A 23,684-nucleotide genomic window follows, 5' to 3' on the forward strand; every position below is an offset into this window, starting at 1 on the left:
CTTCATAAAATTCCTCCAAGCTATCTCTTAGCTGCTCTCTTAAACTTCTTTGTGCACTTTAGTTGTCTTATATTTAAGGGAACCTTTCCAACCATTTGAAAAGTTTTCTACCTGCAAATACAAATGAATTCCTAACAAGAATAGTGAGGAATAGACAACCCAAGCAAACAGACCTGGCGCGTCGCATAGTGTCTCTTAAGTTCAAAGTCCTCCCACAGAAATAGCGAACTGCTCTCTTCTGAAAAACAAACAAGCCATGAAAAAGGTACTGAGAACAGAACCCTTAGTATGGGATATCATACCTGAATCTAAGGCGGCTCAATTAGGGCATAAAATGCATATTTTAGCTATTGCAAAATCCAAATTATTTGTTATCACTCTAAGAGCATAACACCCAGATGAGTCCTTCCTGCAAACACGAGAGATGTGTCCTTAAGTTTTAAAGTACCATCAATGGTTAAACCCAAAAATTTATTAAACTGTTGGGTTGCAACAAGAAGAGAATCCAGTCCATAAGAATAATGTTAATGGAACCTTTAAAAGTAACAATATTATAGTCTTCGAAATATTAAAACCCAACAAATTTGAGTTACAGCTTTTTACTGTGAAGACCGGAAGTTACTTTTTTCCTTAATTGAGACCGATCACCATCATGCATGTTTGCAGACGATACAACTATCACTGCATGTTCACTAGGTTTAGTGAACTTCCCTTCAGTAAAAATTCGGAGGAGGTCGGTAACATAAAAAATAAATAACAGTGGGCCCAAAACTGAACCCTGGGGAACACCAGACAAGTCCCTTGATATTTCATCAATAAAAAGTACTTCCTGGACTCGGCCAGACAGGTAGGACTTATACCATTCTAAACTTACACCCCTGAAACCTTTTTTGCTACTTACTTCCTCCGCTGCTAAGATCCCTACAAAACAATATTCAAAGAAAAACACTTTAGGTAATATGGTTTATTATAAACTATTTTAAACGCCTTATACTACATAAAAAAGCAGAAAACATTGTCGATCTTAAGTAAATGGTCAAACCAATAAAGCTGGAATTCAGTTACACATATTCTCTAAGACGTCGACATCATGGATCGATTTAATATGTTCTTAAAGAAATTCTATATTATAAAGAGAGTGATCCATTGAAACCCACAACTGGCAGGCAACGCCGTTTCAGGGGTTAAGAAACGCATTTTCTGGCTGTTTTACTTTCTGGCTTCTCTACCCTCTATATAGCAAATAAGATTATTTTCAAATTCATTCTTAGAAGATGTATTTTATTAGATCGTTCCAAGAAGTCAACAGTTTAGTATTTACAATCTCATACTTTATGAAAACGTGATTATTTTTACACCTAAAGCTACCATACTGTACCAATATTTACAATAACAATTCAATCGTTTTTAACAGAGATCAATATATTTCCTACCTTATGATTTAACTAAATAAAAGCACAGGTTTCGTTTCATCTATATCCTAAACGTTTATATGAACGATTGTTCTAAAGTGTTTTCTTTTAAGATGACAATTTGTTTTTTTTTTAATAGTTCCAGTAGGTCAAAAGGCTGCTAGCAGCACTCAGTAAAACTATCGTCAAAGTGATTGAAATTGAAAATTTTATAGGTAATATAGCAAAAATTCAGGAAAAACTGCTCGTTCCAGAATCATTAAGAGTTTTGACGTATGCATCTTAAAAACAAAACAAATGAGTTCATATTTCCATATAAACTGTTTATTTTAAAATTATTTTATATAGCAAATCCTGCACCGACATATATGCACACAATATTGCATCATTAAGCAAAAAAAATGCATCTTAATTCTACACTTTTTTGTGCCTTATATTAGTTTTTTTTTTAATAAAATCTTACATTTAAGGACTCTAATATGGCGTCAATTTTACACACATCTTAGTATAAAACCTAAATAGTATATAACCAGTTCAAATAGTAAACTTACATAGTAGTTTTACGATTAGTTTACATTTTAAAGGCCTCATATTTAGGCAGATATATATTTTCCTCTTACTCTAAGTTTATGATTAAATTTAAGTACAAAATGAAATAAATAAAATTCGGATTTTATCCGTAGATAAAACAAAGGAAGTTTAACAATATCATCGACAAAGTATATCTTTAATAAAATCTACGAATTTGGTGAAATTCGAGATAAAAAAATATGTTTGATTAAACTTTAAATAAGATAATAACTTTGCATTTGTTCTAATGCTGGAATATTATTCATCACTTTAATATGTACACGAAAACGAGGTGAAAAGTGTTGGCCATTCGCACCAAAATATATGAAAAAAATGCAGATTTAAAACACGAGCCATCATGATAAGGAGGTGCTTAACATCAAAATCGGATAAAAACATCCAAAAAGTGACGAAAACGGTTTGTTTGAACAGGCGATTATGTTTTAGAGATTTTTTTCCGAGATCAAATTACATCCTTTAGTAGGGATTTTATTTTTTGCTGTACACATTAAAAATGTTCAGAATAAATTATAAACCTTTTGAGAAATTCCAGATTTGATGATCAAAACCCAGAATTAAAGATACAGTCATTATCTCATAGAAGAAAGGCTGGTGGAAGTGGTCTTGATTTTTGGAACATATTGGCTCCAAAGTACCAGTACGTACTTTAAAACGAAATAAAACGTTTTCATGGAACGAATTATGGTCTGAATCGTCCATAAACTAGATTATTGAATTTTATGAACGTTTCTATCTTGATTGATCTGGAGGCTCACTAGATTCCTTTAAAAATAGTTAGAACTTGATTTCCAGATTGAGAATATAAGAGTTGGAATACTTATTTTCACTTTATGTTTAATCTATATTGTCAATATTTATGATTTTCTTCTATCAATTTTTTTACTTAAAAATATAAATTAATATAAAGTAATAAATTGCAAATGAGACGATTAATTGCAAATTTAGTTTACTAGACAAAAAATCCTGTAACAGTTTGCACGCAATTAAAGAATCATATAAAAAATATTTAAAAATTAATTTTTTGAATGACATTGAAACACACATCAGCAGAAGTCAAAGGCAAGAGTCATGCTTATTCTTTTATTTGATAAGGAATATTTCCTGAAATATTTTTTTAATGGAATAAATACACTAATATCCAAAAATAGTATTCTGACGAAGTCAAATTTATGGTTTTGTTTATGAAAACTTAGTACAGTTAATCTGGCAGCTTTTGCTCTTTCAAAGAACCATTGATGGTAGTTTTGTTTGTGGAATTATTGGACATAACTTAAAAACCAAAAAAGATAGACAGTTGAAAATTTGTACAAATATTTGTAAAATAAAATCTTTAAACTTCTATTTTAACGTTTTTTGAATAATATACAGCTCACATAGCTCACTTTATTGACTTTGTTCACTTTTTCCTGATATGCCTTTAAGACGTTAACTACAATATGAGTGTCACACCTAGAAATTTGGTTTTAAAGCTGTGTACCGTTACTGCGTCACGGCACTAGAGAATTAGTTTACAAACCTTAGAATCAACTATTATATTAGTGGGTATTGTAAATAAAACACGTTAAAAAAATGTTAATTTGTAAAAAAAACACCGTTTTTAGTGAGGCTCCTTATTATTCTTTACATTGCTTATTTTTAGTAATGAAATTTTAATTTTTTTCAGTATCGTAAAGTTTATTTAAAAAATCGTAAAGTTTATTATATGTCTTTCAAAATTGGTATATGGTAGTACCACCTTTATCGCTGAAAATCTTTTGTTGTCCATTTGAGGTACAAAGATATGAATAACATAATTGCCCTTTATCTAATTAAAAATGAAGGTACAAACATTTTAGGCCATGATTGGCTAAAAATGTTTAATATAACATAAAAAATGTGTAACAGCTTACAATCTTTATAGATTAATGTTGATTCCCTGATTTAATAGATCCTAAGATTACCATAAATTTCTCCAGGGTGAAGTACTTTCCCTTGACAATGGTTTAACAACCGAAACGCGTCGGGATTCTTGAAATAAAGATTGTGAAGTAAACAGGACCCTTCGTCTATTATTTTGCTTTGCAATAAGATCCTACTTTTTATGAACCTAGGCCAGTTGCATATAAGAAGACTGGTAGATAAAATGTTTTGTTGTAGATCCTCTGGTAAAAGGAAGTGAGGAGAAGCCACCTTTGTCAATTAATGTCATTAAGTAATTCCAATGTTGTGCATCTGTAATATTGATGCACATTGCTCCGAGATGTTCAATAAATACCTGTATGTATCTAAATAGATCCTTGTGTTTCCTTATGCGCTTTTCCCCGGATATCACAAAATAGCTTTGAAGATGACCCTAAGACTATGTATTATACTAAATAGGAAAGAGATATTGAAAAATGAGATACTGAAAAAAAAACGCGCTTGAATGAGTCTAAGTTACCAACAAATATTAATAAAAAACGAATTATTTTGTTCACTTTTACACATTTTACCTTGTTTTTATTGAAGGTAAATTGTTAAGAATTTAGTCACTTTCAATTTTTGTTTATTTATATTTTTTCTGTATGCCTAATGGTTCAGCCAGAATATCAAATTCTAAAATTTTTTGATTTCAACAAAAAACGACAAGGTGGGAGAATACACATTTTCGTTTTCAAGCTACCCTCATAGACCAGTAACGACTAGCAAAATAAAAGCTGTTTGGATATTTTTGAACGTTTTAATGCCAGATTAACTGTCCTATCCAAAACCAAAACAGAAAAGTATTATATTAAAAAAGGGAGGAGGAAATAACAAATAGCCTCCTCTGAAATTTCATTTCCTGATAAATATATCTTGATAATGAATTGAAGAATTTTTGTTTTAAACTAGAGTTTAGCACCTTGGCATTATTTTTTTATTTAACTTCCATTGATTCTCCTTAGCTTTTAGTACTAACTAATTACTGAAAATTTCCTTAAATAAAATGGTTGAAATGGCCAATAGATTTCATTAATCACCTGCGATTCCTTAACATCCATACCTTTCTACTTAAAAATGGAATTAATCAGAAACAAAATAATCATTTCTTACCTTACATTCTTAAAAACTACTAACGCTAGCACTGTTTTCACTATTAATCTGATCCTGTACTACCGAGGGAGGATCGAGATTCGGGGCGCTGCCCCACGAATTTCTGCTCATCATCCTGTCGTCGTATAGGGAGAAACGAGCGGAATTCGTCGCCGCTTTACCCCGGGTCTTTCTCACAGAGGGAGGAACATCGCCCGGTGTCTTCACTCTTTGTGAAGGATCTTTCAGTCGGGAGAGGTCAGTCGTCGAAGAAAAAACCTAAGATAAAATCACGTTAATTTTCAATAAAATTTGAAATTTACGGCGAAGTCATTCTCTACCTCGGTGAATTGTTCGAGGGATCTTTGCCGCGATAAACTGTTGCTGCCTTTTAAAATTTGGGTCACGCCACTGTTGTTGGTGAACTCTTGTGGTTTCGCGATCGAAAGGCCTAAGGTGCATGGCCTTTTTACTTCTACGTCTCCTAGTAGGGCTGTAGTAACACCAGGTTGTCCTAGAAAAAAACACACACTATTAAAAAATTTCGTTTTTTTCTTGGTTGGATGAAAGTCAATAGAAAATAAAACACAGAAAGATGTTTTTGAGTCTAAAATAAATATTATATTTTACAGCCAAAAATAAATATTAAAAAACTGATTTGCCGTATGCGTAGGAGAATTATCGTGGAAAAAATGACACCCTCAATCAGTAAGCAACGCCTTTTGTTTTTAACTCCACGCCGCAGCTGCATACTGCGACACTTATAAAAGCTTTTTTAAAGTTTCACATTATGTAAATCAAACTCAAGAGCTTTATATCACGAGATTTAGTATACTAACACTAAGATTTACATCACATCATTTGTCTGAGATAAGTTACACGACATAAGAGACCACACTCCGTACGGTCCTGATTTAGCACCCAGTAATAATCATAACGATGACCATAAAGTCAAAACATCCAAACTGTCAATGTCAATGTGGATTAAGCTTCAACTGATTTTGCCATTTCTGCTTACCGGAAATGAGGTATATTTCTATTAATTGTGATAGAAATTGACGTTTTGCGATGCATGAATGTTTTTGACACTGAAACCTTAATATTATTTATAATTCAATTAACATATTTACAAATTAATTTTTAAATATTTCGATAAAAGAATTTTTCAAATATTAAATATGCCAAAAAAATTATAAAAACTAAAATTAAGAGGATGACGACAAAAATCCACATTTGTGGGTGTAAGGTTAAATTAGGAAAATACAGTAGTGGCAGAAAGGAGATCAACATTTCAAAAATCTATCATTTAATTAGTTTAAAAAAACTCACACAACGATAAAGAAATTTTAAGTGCTGCCAGTAAATGAACGAAATTCAAATCATTATAGACTGATTGGCGTTGGAAATGGTTAATGTTTTACAATGACCTTCGCAGTCTCCTGATTTAAACGTAATGGAAATCCTTTAAGAGATTCCATACAAAAAAAATATGACAATAAAAGTACAGTTAAAAAGCATTAATTATTTAATATTCTAAATGAGGCCTGGCTAAATTGCCACCTATAAAACTAATTACTAATAATAGAAAAAAAAAACATTATAAAATATACAACCACCAACAACTTAGCAATGAAATATATTAAAACATCAAGAACTATCTATTTTAACATTTAATTAGATATGTAAATATTCATTTAAATTATAAGGCTCTAGTTGAAATAATAGCTTTTTTACTTCGACTTTAAATGACTTAACAGTTTCTAGTCTTTTAATACTCAAATATAATTTATTGAATAACTTTATCCACATGCAATAAGGTTGCTTTTTTATTAAGATAAGTTAGCATAAAGGATAAGTTGAGTGCTCAGTTCAGCGCTGCTGGGTGACTACAGAAAACATTTTTATTTCTAAAGAAAAACATTAAATAATCAAAAATATACAATGGATATACTGTATTATGTTTAATTCTCTAACATTATTTTTAATTCTCTAAAGACCGACATACAGGATATATTTAATTTTTTTAATCACTCGAATTATACGCTTTTGCAATACAAATACCAATTATGCTGCCTCTGTCCCAGAATATAATACCGTATGTAATACCGAGAACAGCTTCAAAGTTTTCAAAGTACAGAATTTTTACTGTTTATTCATTCATATAGTTGCTAACTACTCTAATGGAATAACTTATAGAATTTAATTTACTTCATAATGGTATTATAATTATGAGACAAGTTTAAAATATTAAGATATACATTTCCATCCTATTTGCAGTTTTGAAACTTTCAGAACTGAACATTGTTTTTTTCTGAATTTAGCACTAGATCGTTTCCTATAAACTATTGCGTCACTCTTTGTAAAAGATTTTTTATTTGATTACTTTCTTCTTTTAGATCATCAATATTTTTGTGCCTATTATTAATGTTCTATCATCAGCAAAAGTAATAGTTCTATGGTTTATCCTATTTGCTATCGAATAGAGATCGTTTATAAAAAGTAGTGACCCCTAGTTAAGAGTGCATTTTCCCTAACACTGTATCTATTCAATTTTTTGATTAGCAACTGTCTTTTCAGACAGTCATAGGCTTTAGATAGGTCTTTAAAAGTGCCAAGTGCTATTTCATTTTTACAAATCAGTAAGTGTAGATTTACCTTTTAAGTAACCATGTTGATTTTCATTGAATGAGTTACTTTGGTTCATAAAACTAGTAAGCCGTTTACATAAAGCAAGCTCAAATAAAAAGCAAAAAAAACTGGCATAGTCGGATTACCGAACAGATGGAGTAAATGATGTGCGCGAAATATAGGCCCGCCCATCGATGCAACCTTGGCAGATTTAGACGAGGAGAATTATGTCTACTTATTTTAAATTATTTTACCGTACAGCTTTGCTTTGTAAGCAGCTTTTTTTAAATATAATATGGTCGCCTGTAAAATGGGGCCAAACCGATTTTTAGGTTGTGCCAGGTAATGATATAATAATCCCTTTTAAGTATTTTGTAATGCAAAGTTATGTTAATATATTGGGGTTTACCGAAAAGGAACAGGTAAACCTTTTAAGTAATCGTGCCAGGTCAAACATTTAGGGTGTAATTGGCCAGGTTCATCAGAACCGAGCGCTACCTGAGCGCTGGAAGTTTTGCCTATAATAGTAAGGTCCAATAGAAATTGTCATACCTGAGCAGCAATCGAGCGCTCAGGGAGCGCTTTTTTCTGATGGACCCGGCCATTATAAAATATAATTTTATGATCATAATCTGGTTTTGAGAATTACTTAAGTAGCTTTTATCTTTTTTTAAATATGTGTTTTAAAATGAAAGAAGGAATAACGAGTTAGGGGCTGCGCTGGTAGGCCTGTGAGATTTAAATTTATAGATTGAATATAAGTATATATTTTTTCCTTATTTAAAAAAGGAACAAATACTACATTTATTTTAATAAATTTTTTACACATTATGTTTATAATTATGTAAAAAATTAAAATTATTTCATCATCTCATCCTGGGACACACTATATATTAAAAATATTTATTACCTGCTGCTTCTGCTGTAAACTGGACTTTTTGCACTTTGTTGTATGCTGGATGCTCGGTATCACATGTTTTATATATGTTCATAATCACTTCTTTTTCAGCAATGGTCAAATGTTTTCGTACTCTTTTCTTGGGGGGTGACAATGGGGGTGTACGTGGCGCGTCAGCCATTATTTGTTAACAAACAAATTAACAAAAAAATAAACACAATCTCAACTTTTCAATATTGCGAAGATTCAAATATTCGAATAGCAGAAAATTCAAATAAAAAAGTTTAAAGCCGCTCGACTAATAAAATTAAATAAAACCCCAAGTCATGAACCTTATCGAGGCTCTAGGCCACACCTCCGGCGCAGAACGATCACGTGACCACTCCATCTGTTCGGTAACCCAAGTATAGTAGGCTAATGGGCCTATAAGTATCTAAGAGATTGGGGTCACCTTTTTATATAAAGGTGCAGTTGTTAACGTGTTAGGAAAAATGCCGTATCTGAAAGAATTACATCATCATGTCATTACATGAGAAGGAACACGTTGCAGGAGTTTTATTGCAAGCTTCATTATGCTCGTTGGGATTTTATCTAGACCACTACTATGCTTGTTCTTAGTACTATTTGCTAAATCACAAACTTCTTTTGGCATTATAGAATAATATGAAATATAAAAAATCGGAGAAAATGCCATAATTATGTCAACCTTTATTTATAACATTTTAAAAACTAGAGAGCCTCTATATTTAGTGAATAATTTTAAAAATCATCTTCATATGTATAACACTAGATTTATAAACTTATTTAGACAGCATAGAAACACAAATTTTCAAAAATCTTATGTTTTTGTAGCCTTTTAACATTGGAATAACTAACCTGGGCATGTTAAACAATTTCCAATAGGAATACTAAAAAAATATATTCGAAATTATCTCCTTGAAAAACAGCAATGTAATGCATAATTTGATTTGAAATACAATTAATGTGCTAAAAACCATGAAAATGGCTGTATACATTTTTTATAGAGCTTTGGTATCTGCTCGGCTCCATCTAAAATTTCTTACCTACCATAACACCACCTCTACCTACCTCTGGAATTTCTTTTACTGTTCAAAAAACAAAAACTGTATTATCATAAATTTGTATTCAGAAAATCTTTTATATTGGCCAGGTTAATAGTTATTAAATATTCTTTGTTTTTTATTTATTATTCCTTTTTTTAAAAAGGCCTTGCGCCCCGTTGCACCTGTGCTAACGGATTCGTAATCGAGTCATGATCCTATTTATCATAATGGATTATTTATTGTAAATTGTTAATGATGTTTGTTATTTTAATGATAAATAAATTTATTTTGAATTTGAATTATAGGAGTAAGATGCATTAATTTATTATTTGCCAATTCTGTAGCACTACCCTTCCAAAACTTTTTATCGTTCTCCTTTGTAAACTTTCTTCCAAGAAAAAATTTTCTTAGAAGAAAGGAAAAATAAACAACTTTCTGCGGAAAATAAACAAACTTTCTTCGGAAAAATAAACAAAAGTTTATTTTTCCGGATACTGCCCGTTATGCTTTTTAAGATTCACTTGGAAGAAAAAAAATACATCAAATATCTGGAACAAAAAAAAAGGTTGTTAGTTTAGCAATCTCTAAAAAAAAACTTGAAATGACTTCAAAAGCTTGGAACATTTAAAGACATAAAAATTAAATAATCAAACAGCTTTTAATAAACACTGACCTTTTTTATGAAAAACTTTTTACTACACTACTGTTTATGAAACTACTGAAACTTTTTTTGTGCAACCTTTCGCTTTCCATTAAATCCATCCTCAAAACTAGGTGAAGCAATAAAAACAACAATTAGAAAAAAACAATATAATATAACTTACCGATGCCATTAACAACTTTATTCTTCAACCTAACCTCCATCTCCTTCTGCACCCGATTATCGCTGTTCTTCTTCGAATGCAACAATTTTTTAAATGCGCTCCACTTGAACTTCTTCCGATGGTTATTGTTGGCGACAGCGACCGGCTGCGCCACATTTTGTTGTTTTGGGAACCCATACACCGGATTTTGCACGTATGGTATTGGGTTCGCCCGGTTGTTCACTTGATAGTTTAACAGTTCGTTGGGTATGAGGTTTTGGGAATCTGAGGAGGTGCAATGCTTGGAGGATTTATCTATAAGTAAGCTGTCGCTGGAACCCGTAAGGAGGTTACGTTCTAGGCATGGGTTTCTACCTAAAAATTGAATAATTCGTTAAACAAATTGCTTTTAGATTTTAATAAGGCTTATTACAATCATAAAGTTTTTATTAAATCGTCTCATAACTGGCTAACTCATGTCATTTGCCCTTACCTTGATGTGGCTGTAAGGGAACAGCACAAACGACCAGCTGATTCGAATTCTTGCAATATTCCTCTACAGTTGGAGAGAGTAGGGTATCAACAGTGGCAGCCGAGATATCTAAGCCGTTATCATGCAGATGATTGTTATTGATAAGGGGTGTAGGGCTGGCCGGAGGATGGCTCGGATGCAGTACACGTCCCTTCATGTTGGGTAAGTCCAAGAAGCGTTCGACCACGCATAAGGCTGTCAGACGTGCTTCTGCGTCCTTAAAAGGCGCAAATTAAGAATATTTATTTATTATTGCCCAATTTTAATCAAATTAACAGGAAGCATATATTGCGCGTTGCATATGATATTAGTATAATTTATGTAGGCGACAATCTAAAAATAATGGCAGAACCAGACTTGGCTAAGGTGTTATTCTCCTGGTTTAAGAGCCAAATGCTAACAGTAAATTCTTTAAAAACTTTCTTTTAGGTCTATTATTATATATTATTATTTTGTACATTTTATGTGTAATATAAGGAATTTACTTTAAATAACCTGATGTTAGAATGAAGGATATGTAACTAAATTTTTTTTTTTTTTAATTATTCAGCAATAAATTATATATTTTATTATTATGAGCCTTTGGAGGATCTTGTTCCTTGTTCTTGTTAGTTTTTGGGTGGTTATTATTTCTTAAATGGGATTTATTAAGTTTTATCGAGTTATAATGTCTATTTATTGTTGTGCCTTTTAAGTTTTTGTACACATTTATTTATTCTTTTAATCCAGATATTGTAGTTTGACGCTATAATAATAATATATTGTTTTTGTTATTTTTTTTTGGATCACGTTGAACGCTGAAACCGGCAAGCTAAGTTGCAAGGATTGCAGCGTGTATAATGTTTTTCTTATGTTTTGTTTTTCATTTCTGCATTTCAAAGACAACGCTTTTCTGAAGTTCAAGGCTTTCCAGATTTTTCTTCAGTTCTTTTGGCACCTCTCTAGAGATTCCAATCACAATCGGGATAGTCTTGACTTTCCGTTTGGAAAGATGTAAGTATTTTTCGATTTTTTCTATGAGTTTCTTTTCTAGTTCGCAGGAGCTTGGTACTGCTGCATCCACGACAAATATTTCCATTTCTGTTTTGTTAAATATTACGATGTCAGTTCTATTATGCTGAACGGGCATGCCTGTTTCAATTTTCCTATAGCAGTACCAGTAAATATTTTTTATTTTTGGTCTCTAGACAAGAATTTCCACTGGTCAGCAATTTAATAGAGGCAGCTTTCACCAGGTGAGCATTATTTAGCATATTTGGGCACCAGTCCCGGAGTTCCTTCTCTTTCCACTGTAGTTCCAATGTTGAGAGAGAGGTATGTCGCAGGTATAGTCTTCGTAGTGTAAGATTTTTATCTAAATTTTTCACTGCCTGGTTTAAGGGACAGTGTGTTGCATGAGTTCTATTTGCTTTTTCTGTCTAACTTGCATGTCTGTAAAAAATTCTCTGCCTCCTTTGTTGCAAGCTAGGTTGAATCTCTCCTTACCTGCTGTAGGATGTTGTTTTCTATGTTTAGTTAATACTATAATCGTTGTGTTTAAATCTTCAACTTTCGTCGTGGTCCAGTTGACCATGCCAGAGCTGTATTCTGCTACATGTATAGCATAAGAATTTATTGCAATTATTGTAGTGTTTTGCGAATGAAGTTTTGTTCTAAGCATAGCTGTAGTTCTATTTTTTATTTATCTTCTCTTTAAAAAGCTACTGTATACCTCTTGTTCCAGTGTACTTTGGGAACCCTTCTGTTTCTAATAGCACGGTGTCGGCCGAAACACTCAATCATTTTTTCCAGGGTGTTGCTTTGGGTCTATCAATATTATTGCCTCAGTCTGTTGGAGATCCGCGCTCATACTTACACAACATTAAGGTGCCTGAAACATTTTTCTTTAGACCAACAGATTCTAGTGAAATAATGGAAGCTCTATCCTCAATGAAAAATAAGAACTCCTCTGGATGGGATGGGCTGTCACTAAAGGTCCTAACAGCGCTACCGCTACCAACCCTTGATTCTTTGGCTGAGGTGTTAAATGTTTCACTTTCAAGTGGGTCCTTTCCACATTTACTCAAGGATGCCTTGATTATACCATTATTTAAGGGTGGAAACTATGATGACCCATCAAATTTCAGACCCATAGCCCTGCTTCCCACGCTTGGCAAGCTTGTAGAAAGATTGGTAAAAACTAGGATGATGGAATTTCTGAAACGGCATAATGTTCTTAACCATCAGCAATTTGGATTCCGGACGAAACTGGGTACATCTGATGCTATTTTCAATTTTTTGGAGAGTCTGTACATGGGGTTGAACGCTGGGGAGAGTGCGGCGGCGGTGTTCTGTGACTTATTTAAGGCGTTTGACTGTGTAAGTCACAGAATACTGCTACAGAAGCTAGAAACCTATGGATTCAGAGGAGTTGCTCTCGACTGGTTTCATTCTTACCTATCTGGAAGAACACAAAGGGTATTCTTTGACAATGATATGTCATCCCGTCTGAATATGGACGCTGGTGTACCCCAGGGTTCTGTTCTTGGACCAATATTGTTCCTGCTATATGTCAATGATATCTCTCAAATTCCAATTAGGGGCAAATTTACTATCTTTGCGGATGATACAACATTACTTTGGCATGACACTGACACCAAGAGATTAAGGAATATTGTTGATGAAGATTTAATTCTTGTAAAGTCATGGTGTGAATCTAATAGATTAACTTTTAATATTTCTAAAACTAATATTTTAACTTTTAAATGTAACCTTGGAACTGTCACTTTGCAAAATGAAACAATAAGTCCTTCTGAAACATGCAAATTTTTGGGCCTGACGATTGATAAGCAATTAAAATTTGAAAATCATATCTCCTCTTTATTAGGGAAGTTATCATCCAACTGTTATGCTATTAGAGTAATAACACATTCTCTGGGACTTGATGTGGCCAAAATTGCCTACCATGCTCTTATAGAGTCTTATCTGAGATACGGTATTGTGTTTTGGGGTGTGTGCTCTCAGTATTTGTTCAGCTCTCTATTTATTTTGCAAAAAAGAGCCATACGATATATGTGTGCAGCTCCCTTTCGTAGCCCCTGTAGGCCATTATTTTTAAAACACTCTGTCCTGACATTGCCATGCCTTTTTATTTTAGAGACTGTTTGTCTTATCCACAAAAAATATCGCCATCAACTTGGCCCCCCCTCCTCGGGTTACAATATCCGAACAACCTTCTCTTTACCTCTGCCTATCCCAAAAAGTGAGCAGATTAAGTCCTCTTTTGTATATGGGGGCAGAAGGCTTTTTAACCACCTACCCCTTTATATAAGGCTAATAAATTGTGAAAAACGTTTTAGGAAAAATATAAAGAAACTCTTGCTTGCTAAAGCATTTTATTCTGTAGACGAGTTTTTAAATACAATTTTTTGACAGTGAAGAATTTTGCGCAGCGTAATGTGAATTCTTACTACCCTTTCTTTGGGTGTGTTCTATATTCTATGTATGTAAGAATTGTTAAAATTTTTATATTTTTGTAAAAGATTATGTTGTCAACTATCTTTAAGATTTTATATTATGCTTTGTTAACAACAGATGATGTTATGTAACAATAAAGCTATTTTTGACTTTGACTTGACTTTGCAGTGGGCAAGCCCCAGATATTTATAGGTATCATCCTTTCGTTCCCTCATCTGAGTTAGGCAGAGTTAACTCATAGGCATTCAGATCATGTACTTGGTAACCTTGTTACACATACCTTGGTTATTTGAAAACTGAGTTTTGTTGACAAAAAAATTGTTGCTCATTTTTTTTCATTGTTAAATGTCGCCTTAGTATCCTGAAATAATTGCACAGGAATAAATAAAGTGCTAATTGCACAAAAAAAAATCATCAAAACAATGCTTTTTAAAGATTCAAGGGAATCCAATGTACTCTGTACATTCAGAAAAATTTTAATTCTTTTGTGTTAGAAGAACATATGCATCACAACTATTCACTCAGAAATAATTTTAATATAAATATGCTCTAAGAACTCAAAGGAACTAAAAACATAATATCCTTTAGAGTGAAATTGGTAGATTTGCTTTGCAAAAATCCAATTTATCAGTTAAATGAATTTCGCTCTATCAATTTTGTATAGTCATGAAAATGTTCACTTTTTGTAGCAACTAATAGATATAACATTTTTGCTGGTATGTCTTAAATGTATTTTTTGTGTGTATAGGTTTAGGCATTTTAATCGCTATGTAATTAATTCGCAAAATATTTTCTTCTATTTTTATTTTTAGCTTATTGTGCTTTTTTAGAATTTAAGATAAAGTATATGTGACAACACTTTGTGAATTAATAAATAATTAAATAAATTTGTTATTCGCTTTTTCATTATAAAACGAGGAAAAAAACACGAAAACTGAATTCAAATTTCTTGAAATGTTAAAAGTGGCAAAATGTTATTAGTGGAATTTTTCAATATAATGAAAAAAATAAAATTGGTTGATAAAAATATAAAATAACAGTTCTATTATTTAAGATATTTTGAGAAACAACAAGCTTTAAATCAACATTTTACCAGAAAAGAAACTTATACAGGGTGTTTTTTCAATATTGCCACAAAATTCAGAAGTGTGTTCCTTAGTCAAAATCAAGCAAAAAAGTTTCTATGAACATAAGTCCTAGACGTCTTAGATTTTACTCTACAGAATGGTAAAGTTGCAAGAAAAACTTTTTAATAAATTTGATAGATGTATTCATGTATACATGTATTTAAGGCATATTTTTAAATGTTTTACCGGAAATTAAAAAAAAAAATAAGAAAATAGAGTTATAAAAGCAAAACTTAATTAAGATAATCAGATTTAGGTATTATGGCTATCCACAATATTGGTTTTTATTTTTTTATGCAAAAACCGTGCATCGGGCGAAAAATTACTTAGAGACCAAATATGCTCTAAAAGAAATAAAAAATTCAAAAATATTTTTTATTGTAAGAAAAACCATTGGCATACCTATTGCTTAAAAAAAATATTCAGTTCAAAGCCCACATGAACGCCAATGGCGAATATAAAAATTTTAATTCTGTATAGGGAAAACGCTATAGATGCTTAGAAACTGCGTATCAATTTTCAGAAAAATATCTACAGAGGTATCAAATTTATCGAAAAAAGTTTTTTTCCGTCCACTTTACCATCCTGTAGTTTAAAATCTAAGATGCTTAGGACATATGTTCATAGGTATTTTTTTGCTTGATTTACGACGAAGGAACACTTCCTTGAATTTACATCAAAATATTAAAAAAAACAAGCCATAAGCAAAATGTGCTTGAATAAAAGTAAAATGTAGGCGAAAATCTAAAAAAATATTGGAGCTAAAAATATATCATTCTTAAGTTTACTTTAACACCTATTGCATATAAAGAATGCATCAAAATTAAGAAAAACATAAGTTAAGAACAATGCGTCAGCCGAATAAAATTAGCAAATTGTTTACTTATTTTTGCACTTTAATAGGGTAAATGGACGGAAGTCTAGACGCAAAGGTTTAAAACAAAGGTCAACTGATAAGATACCGATATTAATGATTCAATAACATAAATAATCTCACCTGATCCCAACAATCCTCCGCAGTTTCGGAGAGTAATCTAGCGGCGGCGGTGTCTTTCCATGATACCGGCCACAATGGACGACATTTACGACGGCTGACTAGATTTTGCATTTGTTCTAAAGTTGGGTTTTCACCTAAAATTATAAAAAAAAAATTGTATGGAGAGTTTTTTTTAATTCTCTTCAAAAACTCACCAGTTTCTTTATAAAATGGAGGCGAATAAGCTTGCGGTTCAGAATTTTGCATATCAGCGCAGCGGGTGCCTAATTCCCAAAGCACCAAACCCAAAGCGTACATGTCAGTCTGCTTAAGGGCACTTTCACAGTCTCGAAGATTTACTGCGCCCTCCAGAACCTCCGGAGACATATACCTCAATGTACCTTTAACGTAAAAATTTTAAAAAAATAAAAATATTAATGTGTAAACAGTAAAATCCAAACAGTAAAGTTAAATTGGAAAGTATTAATACGTATATTGATGTGCCCAGGGCTCCATGTCAGGCTATTGTTTTACGTTAATATTTATTATTGATTTTAATATAAGGTGCGTCAACAAGGCGTACGGCAAAGATAACATCTAAATTATTCCATATAGAGGAAAAATTTTCTATAGCAAAGTTGTAAGGCTGCCAAAAATCAACAATTTTTACATATACCTAGCAGGTCACAAAAGTTATGTAATTGTCAAAGACTATCCTTGTCAATCGTTTTCATAGTCATTGTTACGACTAAGTCTATTTTTCTCCTCTAATTAATCGATATATTATAAGTATTTATTAATTGTAAGATTCAATTTTTTACTTGAAATACTCATGATGAATTTTCCAGGTGAGAAATTTATTGATATGATATTCGCCCTAGAGGCTACTGAAAGTAATACTCTTTTAGGGTCTAGAATTAATGGTCAACTGTATCCTGAAAGAAGACATCCCCAACCATAAGTGTTTCCAAATCTACAAAAGGGCAGATTTGAAAGAATGGGAACTGTAATGTATGAATAACATGAACGGGTGAAGCTAGTTACAAATAAAGAATTTCATCCTGAGCATATCCAATTATTACAAGAATTATGAAAATAGGATCAATTTTTGTCAGTGGGAGCAAAAGAGGATGCATTAGAATGAATTTTTTGATCTGGTGCTTTTTTTCAGAAGAAGCCAAATTTACTAATAAACATAATTTTTACTATTATGACAATAGCAATCTATTTTTTTTTTTAATTCATCAACACAGATGGTTGCTTAATGTTTGGACATGAATTATAGAGCAATACATTATTCGGCCGCATTTTTATAACGGGCATCTAACATTTACGCACTTCATTACACATTACAAGCATTGCCCGATCATGTTCGACGAACTGGGTCTCACTATAGCCAAGCTGTTAGAAGTTTTTTAAATTAGCATTTTGATTATAGATGGATACGTAGAGGTGGATCAGCAAGGTTTCCCAATTTGCTCAGACCGGATTTTTCTTGTGGGGATATGTGAAGAAAAAACGACTGCTACAACAAGTGAAAATATGAAAATCAAAATTAGGGAGATTTGATTTTTCAAACAGTTAGTTATTTTCAAAAAGAATTAATATTTGAGCACAAAATTTGGGAGTAACAGCAACAATAATACTTAGTTGTAGCAATAGTATTTATTCTTAATCTTAAACATGCACTTTTTATGCTTACCTTCCACAAAAGTTAAGATATCTTAAAAAGTAAATGGTTTGACATATTTTACAAAAAATTAAGATAATTCACAGATAAATGTAATAACATAAAAATATACTGGTTCCATTTAAAAATTTTGAAATATTACTTATTTAATTTTGGTAAATTCATAAATTTTACACTAAAAAAAAAGTAGTTTTTGTAAAAATTACAAAATATTACTTCCACTCTTTAAAAGGAATCTTAGACTATTTGTGGTACATATTTTGTAAATCCAGGTTTAATCAGCAATTAGCTTAAATAATTTAAACAAACTTTCTAAAAGACACAAAGAAACAATAAAAGAAATAATTACCTTAATTAAGCGGCATGCAAAAATATAAAAATGATATATCAATGTAAAACTCTGTTCATGCCTAATCATTTTGTGAAACAATATAAAGGACGTTCCATTTGAAAGAAAAACTTTTTATGATAGCTTTTGTGACCTATGCTGTATGCAAAAATATTTTTAGTTTGTAAATTTTTGGCAATCCTTGGCGCTATTTTTGCCCCACGCCTTGTTGACGCTCCTGTATAATTTTGTAAATGTCACACTGTAAAATAACTAAATAACCAAATAAAATTCAATAACTTACCAGCTTCACTAAGCGCCTTACTTTCCGCACTCCTCGGTATAATGGCCAATCCCAAGTCACAAATACAACAAGACAAGTCGCTTCTAACCAAAATATTTTTCGTGTTTAGGTCCCTATGGCTGACACAAGGTTTTCCTAAGTCGCTGTGCAAGTGTGCCAGTCCTTTGGCGATATCGAGGCTCATTTTACTTAAAGTCGGCAGGTCCATGGTGTTGTTTTTCAAGTATTCTTGTAAACTTTCCTGTTCGATGCTCAGAAGTAAAGCGAACTCCGGATGTCCCTGGACTCTGGAGTATTCGCCGCCTCCGAAACATTTTAGGATGCAAGGATGGTCCCCTACAGCTTTGTAGATTTCTTGCTCGCTGAAGAAGCAATTGCGATAGTGGCTCGGGAAGATTTTTACTGCGACCTCTTGGTCGTCGATTAAGCCACGCCATACGGAACCATATTTTCCTTGGCCTGAAAAAAAATGTAGGTATATGTAAAATAAGAAATAAATAATCTGATTTTTATATACATATTTCAATTTCTTAATATAGCGTAAATCCTACGAATTAAATAAAACTTTCTAGTTGAATTGCAGATGTTTAATGCTCCACTTATAACTTGGAATGTATTGAAAAATTAAAATTCCTATGTACAGGCTAGTTACTTACATACTTTATACTTCAAAGGTTTGTTCCTTACCAATAATATTCACCAGCTTCAACTTATCCAAACTATAATCGGTCGGCGACTCCACAGTATGGTGCCCAGTTTCCAAATCACTCTTCTTCGGTTTTCGCTTCCAAAAGTAATAAACGGTAACACTCACAGTAAGCACAATAAAAGTAAATACTACCGCGAGTGCTGTCCATATGAAAATACTAATACTGGGCTCTTTCTTGGAAGGTTCCGTAGAGGTAGTGGGAGGTACCGGTGTAGGCACATAAATGTCACTAAAGTCAACATTGCATTTGTCTTTGGAACAACAGCAAAACTTGGTGTTGTTAAGTGCCTGGAGCGGTGGTTTGTCTGATAAACAAGCGGATTTGTCGCATTCACTTGGTTCACCTGATAGGTCCCAACAACCTTGTAAAGAAATGATTTTGTTTTTAATATTACCCATCATATTGGTTAATTTTGCAGAATGATTTAGATGCAGATACTAATGAGTAGAGAGTTGGATAATAGCAGACCAATTTGAATATATCATGAATAATTTCTGTAAAATGTTTGGATTCACAATAAGAAATACAAGACATTTTTAAAGATCTGACACTATTATTAAACTGTGATTAATTTGATACTTTCAATATTGATTTTATTTAAAAAATTCAAAACTGATTTATGTTGTTTCATTGGATTTATGTTAGAAAGTGTAATACGGAATAATTAAACAAGATATATACAGAGCAAATTCTTATTAGAATTAAACATAGAAACGTACTAACGCCCTCCTTTTTTAAATATTGTATGTCCTCCTGCACTCAGTGTTTGTTGTTTATCTTAAATGTTTTTAAAATTATTTTAGTTTGTGACAATGTTTTTTCCACTACATAGAACTCCTGTGCATAACTGACAATTAGCACTGATGATGGGTCAGATGCTGAAAGTGCTGTGCTAAGCTAGTAATAAACAATTTGCTCTAAATATATCTTGTTTGATTATTTCCCTATTTGATATTATCCCCTATTGGTATAATGTGCCAGAATTATATTAATAATAATTTACATGAACAGTGTGATATTTTTGATAGTTTCAGGTCCATTATAGAAAGTATAAAGTAGATAGGTGATGCAGTGTCTTTCTGATAGTCTGTTTAAGTACATAGAATGTTAAGCATTTTCATACAAATTTTGTTATTTTCTTTCCCACTTTGCATGTGCTGAAGTACCAACTTCATTATATTTTTATTGTTTCTCTTTTTTTTTTAAATTCTTTCCTGTAGTTGGGTAACAAACCTGTTGGAATTAAATGCCTTGTTTTCAATCATACAAAACTATGCTGGAAACATTTACCATAAGGACACTCCAGGAATGAAGAAACATGCATTCTGTTCTTTGCACATATTATGTAGTGAACAATATTAAGTACCATACCAGGTCATGTCAATTTTACCTTAACCATTTTATTTTATTTTAATACTTCCAATGTTTAACTTATAAACTGTATGCAGAAACAGTGTAACTTATTACCAAACCAATGTGATATAGACTTGACAACACATCTATTATTAAAATAAAGCCCTATTTTAAGGATTACTATTTAGGGTTAAATAGTTTTATAATATTGTTTTTGTTTTTATTTATTTCCTTATAGATATTTTTCTGTTTGTTTCTTTTTTGTTTAGTTTGTAGGTAGTTCATGTACCCTTGCATGTTATTTTGCATTAAATTTCAAATAAAAATTTACTAAGGTTTGTCTCTGCTTAACACCAAAAGCAATTGCAATGCATTTCCCACAAATGTCAGTCAGCCCCTCAATTATAAAGTAGCTCTTAACTTATAAATATGACCACTTGGATTTCTCTGATAATAACCAATAGAATCTTAAGTTTAAAGGAGCCAGATGTGCCTGCAAAGAAAACAACTTACTTATTTTATTAATTGGTTTGTTTTAACCACTTGACAGAATCATGCTGCTAATATTATCAATGTTTACATTCAGTGTAATGTGTGATTCTGGGTAATTGATTTTTTTTTATGCATTGCTTAAGTGGATCAAATAAATTAATGCTTGTTTGTATTTGATTTCCTTGTTGTGAAGGGCAAAGCTCATTTTGCGGGGATATTTTTGTGCTGTTCTGAGGATGATTTATCTCTTGCAAACTTAAATAATTGTTTTTGTGAACATAAATCTTTGCTATTGAGACAAAAATATATATGATCAAATATAGTTGGTATGCAAGATTTGTACAAAGATAATTGAGTTACATAAATTGTTTAATATTTTGATTTAGCAGTAATTGCATTGGATAATAAAGTTTATGCCTCTTGAAGTATATTTATTTAAGTTTTGAAATGCATTTTTCAATTATTTAATATAGTTTTTTACTCATTACAAATATTGAGATATGATTATAAATTAAAATGTTCCAATATCAGGGCCAATCAAGTCCTAGAACAACATAAAACACAAATTAGTATTTGTTCACCTAAGACAGTAATTTCAACAGGAATAAAATACAAGAGTTCTAAGAAATGAAAACAAAGATATATAATAAATTTGATCTTGAAAACTTAAAAAGGAATAAACATTTTCTATTTGGATATTCCTTAGACTGATTACATCTGAAGGAAAATTGCCAAAAATCATTAAAGTTGGCACAATATAATTAACCTTATATAAGAATCAGCAAAGAATTAACTTAATAATTATTGATAATATTTTATTGTAATTTAGTATTATTATCAACACTTTTCTTGTGCAATGTTTGTTAATCTTTGGTAGGGTTAATGTACAATTAATTTAAGATAAAATATTTTGTTTACTTATACTAAAAAACAAAATGTATATTATTAAGTACTTTATTGGTTAAAAATAAAAATTTTAGTTAAGAGAGTAGCTTAATTCCTAAACTAGTCTTTGCTCCTATTAGTTTTTTGGGACAAATGAAATTTTTCACTGATTTACACATCCTCTTACCATTATTTTTTGCAAAAACTAGAAATAGTCTAGTACAGTATATTCGGCTAATAAACTCATAGGGAAAAAAGAGACTACTTTTTGCCAAATGTCATCTTATGAAAAGTCTATCTATTAAAAAAATATACTAATTGTATTTAATACTTAATCTGCGTGAAGCTAGTATCAACATATTATTTATGTTATATCAACATTTATGATATCCTCAAAATCCTATAAAACATGTTTACTATTGCATCAGAAAATATGAAATATATGGTGCAATTCAATGAAAATGAGAATATTTTTTAGTCATGTGGCTAAGCCAAGAGGGCAGCTGTTGAATTTTGAAACTTTTTTATGCAGACTTACCTTGACTCATCACAATGGACCGATTCTCTCCATCTTCTTGCCAAAGGGTATAGCAATAGCCCTTGCACTTCCTAAATGAGTTTTCAGTAGGTTCTAGATCAATTTCCTCTGGACCATCATCTATTAAATGTTCTATAGTCCCTTTATGATAGGCACAAACTGTGTAGGCTTCATCTGTATCTATATCATTATTAGCTGCACTGTTTTTAAAAATTATAGGGCTTATTAGTAGAAGGCTAAAGTAGTAGGTCTTCATCTTTAGCATTGTCTTGAAATAAAATATATTTATTACTTATATGGAAGTCTTAGGATGAGAAGAATTGGAAAATAAATATATGAAAATGCCAAGATACTTAATATTCCAAGCAGCTCTTAAATGTTACAATGCAACAGAATATTAATCGAGTTGTGCATTTATGCAACTGAATGCAAAAACTTACATTTAAGGAACGTCACAGAACAGGTGTATAAAGTGGCTGTACTTTCTTCAAACCATTGTTCCCTTATTGTGATGTTTTGTATAAGGCACTGCAGTACTAAATTAGAACAACTAAGCGTTTTCCAATAGTAAATAAACGCCTCCTATTCAAAAAAATTACCAAATAAACACAAACGACGAAACTGCACCCGCCGTGTTTACCCGTTGATCTTAGCTCTTCGCTTTGTTAATTGCTGGTTCCCCTGCCGCTGACACAAAATGCCGCCAGACAGTCGCCAGTTCGTTCCGACCGGATCACGACGCGCTCGAGTTCAGTACGATTTCAAAGAGATAAAAAAAATTAAACTAGTTTCAAAAAAAATCTCACATGAACTCCAGAGAGCAGTGTTTTGACAATAACTGACACAATCTGACATTTATTTGACAAT

The 23,684-nt window shown here is 31.8% G+C and overlaps 1 protein-coding gene across 1 annotated transcript; it reads right to left on the minus strand.

Moving 5' to 3' along the window:
- Nucleotides 1-949: 949 nt before the first annotated feature.
- LOC126743445 (activin receptor type-2B) lies at nt 950-23,608 on the minus strand. Its single transcript, XM_050450546.1, has 11 exons — nt 23,458-23,608; nt 23,258-23,399; nt 22,818-23,085; nt 19,527-19,910; nt 18,840-19,298; nt 16,733-16,918; nt 16,539-16,672; nt 10,920-11,175; nt 10,448-10,801; nt 5,375-5,547; nt 950-5,312 (listed from the first exon to the last, which is right to left on the minus strand). The coding sequence occupies exons 3-11, from the start codon at nt 23,080-23,082 to the stop codon at nt 5,064-5,066; spliced, it is 2,460 nt and encodes an 819-aa protein (XP_050306503.1). The 5' UTR covers nt 23,083-23,085; nt 23,258-23,399; nt 23,458-23,608; the 3' UTR covers nt 950-5,063.
- Between the last annotated feature and the right edge of the window lie 76 nt (nt 23,609-23,684).

Source organism: Anthonomus grandis, chromosome 12, assembly GCF_022605725.1.
Source record: "Anthonomus grandis grandis chromosome 12, icAntGran1.3, whole genome shotgun sequence".
Classification (NCBI taxonomy): Eukaryota; Metazoa; Arthropoda; class Insecta; order Coleoptera; family Curculionidae; genus Anthonomus; species Anthonomus grandis.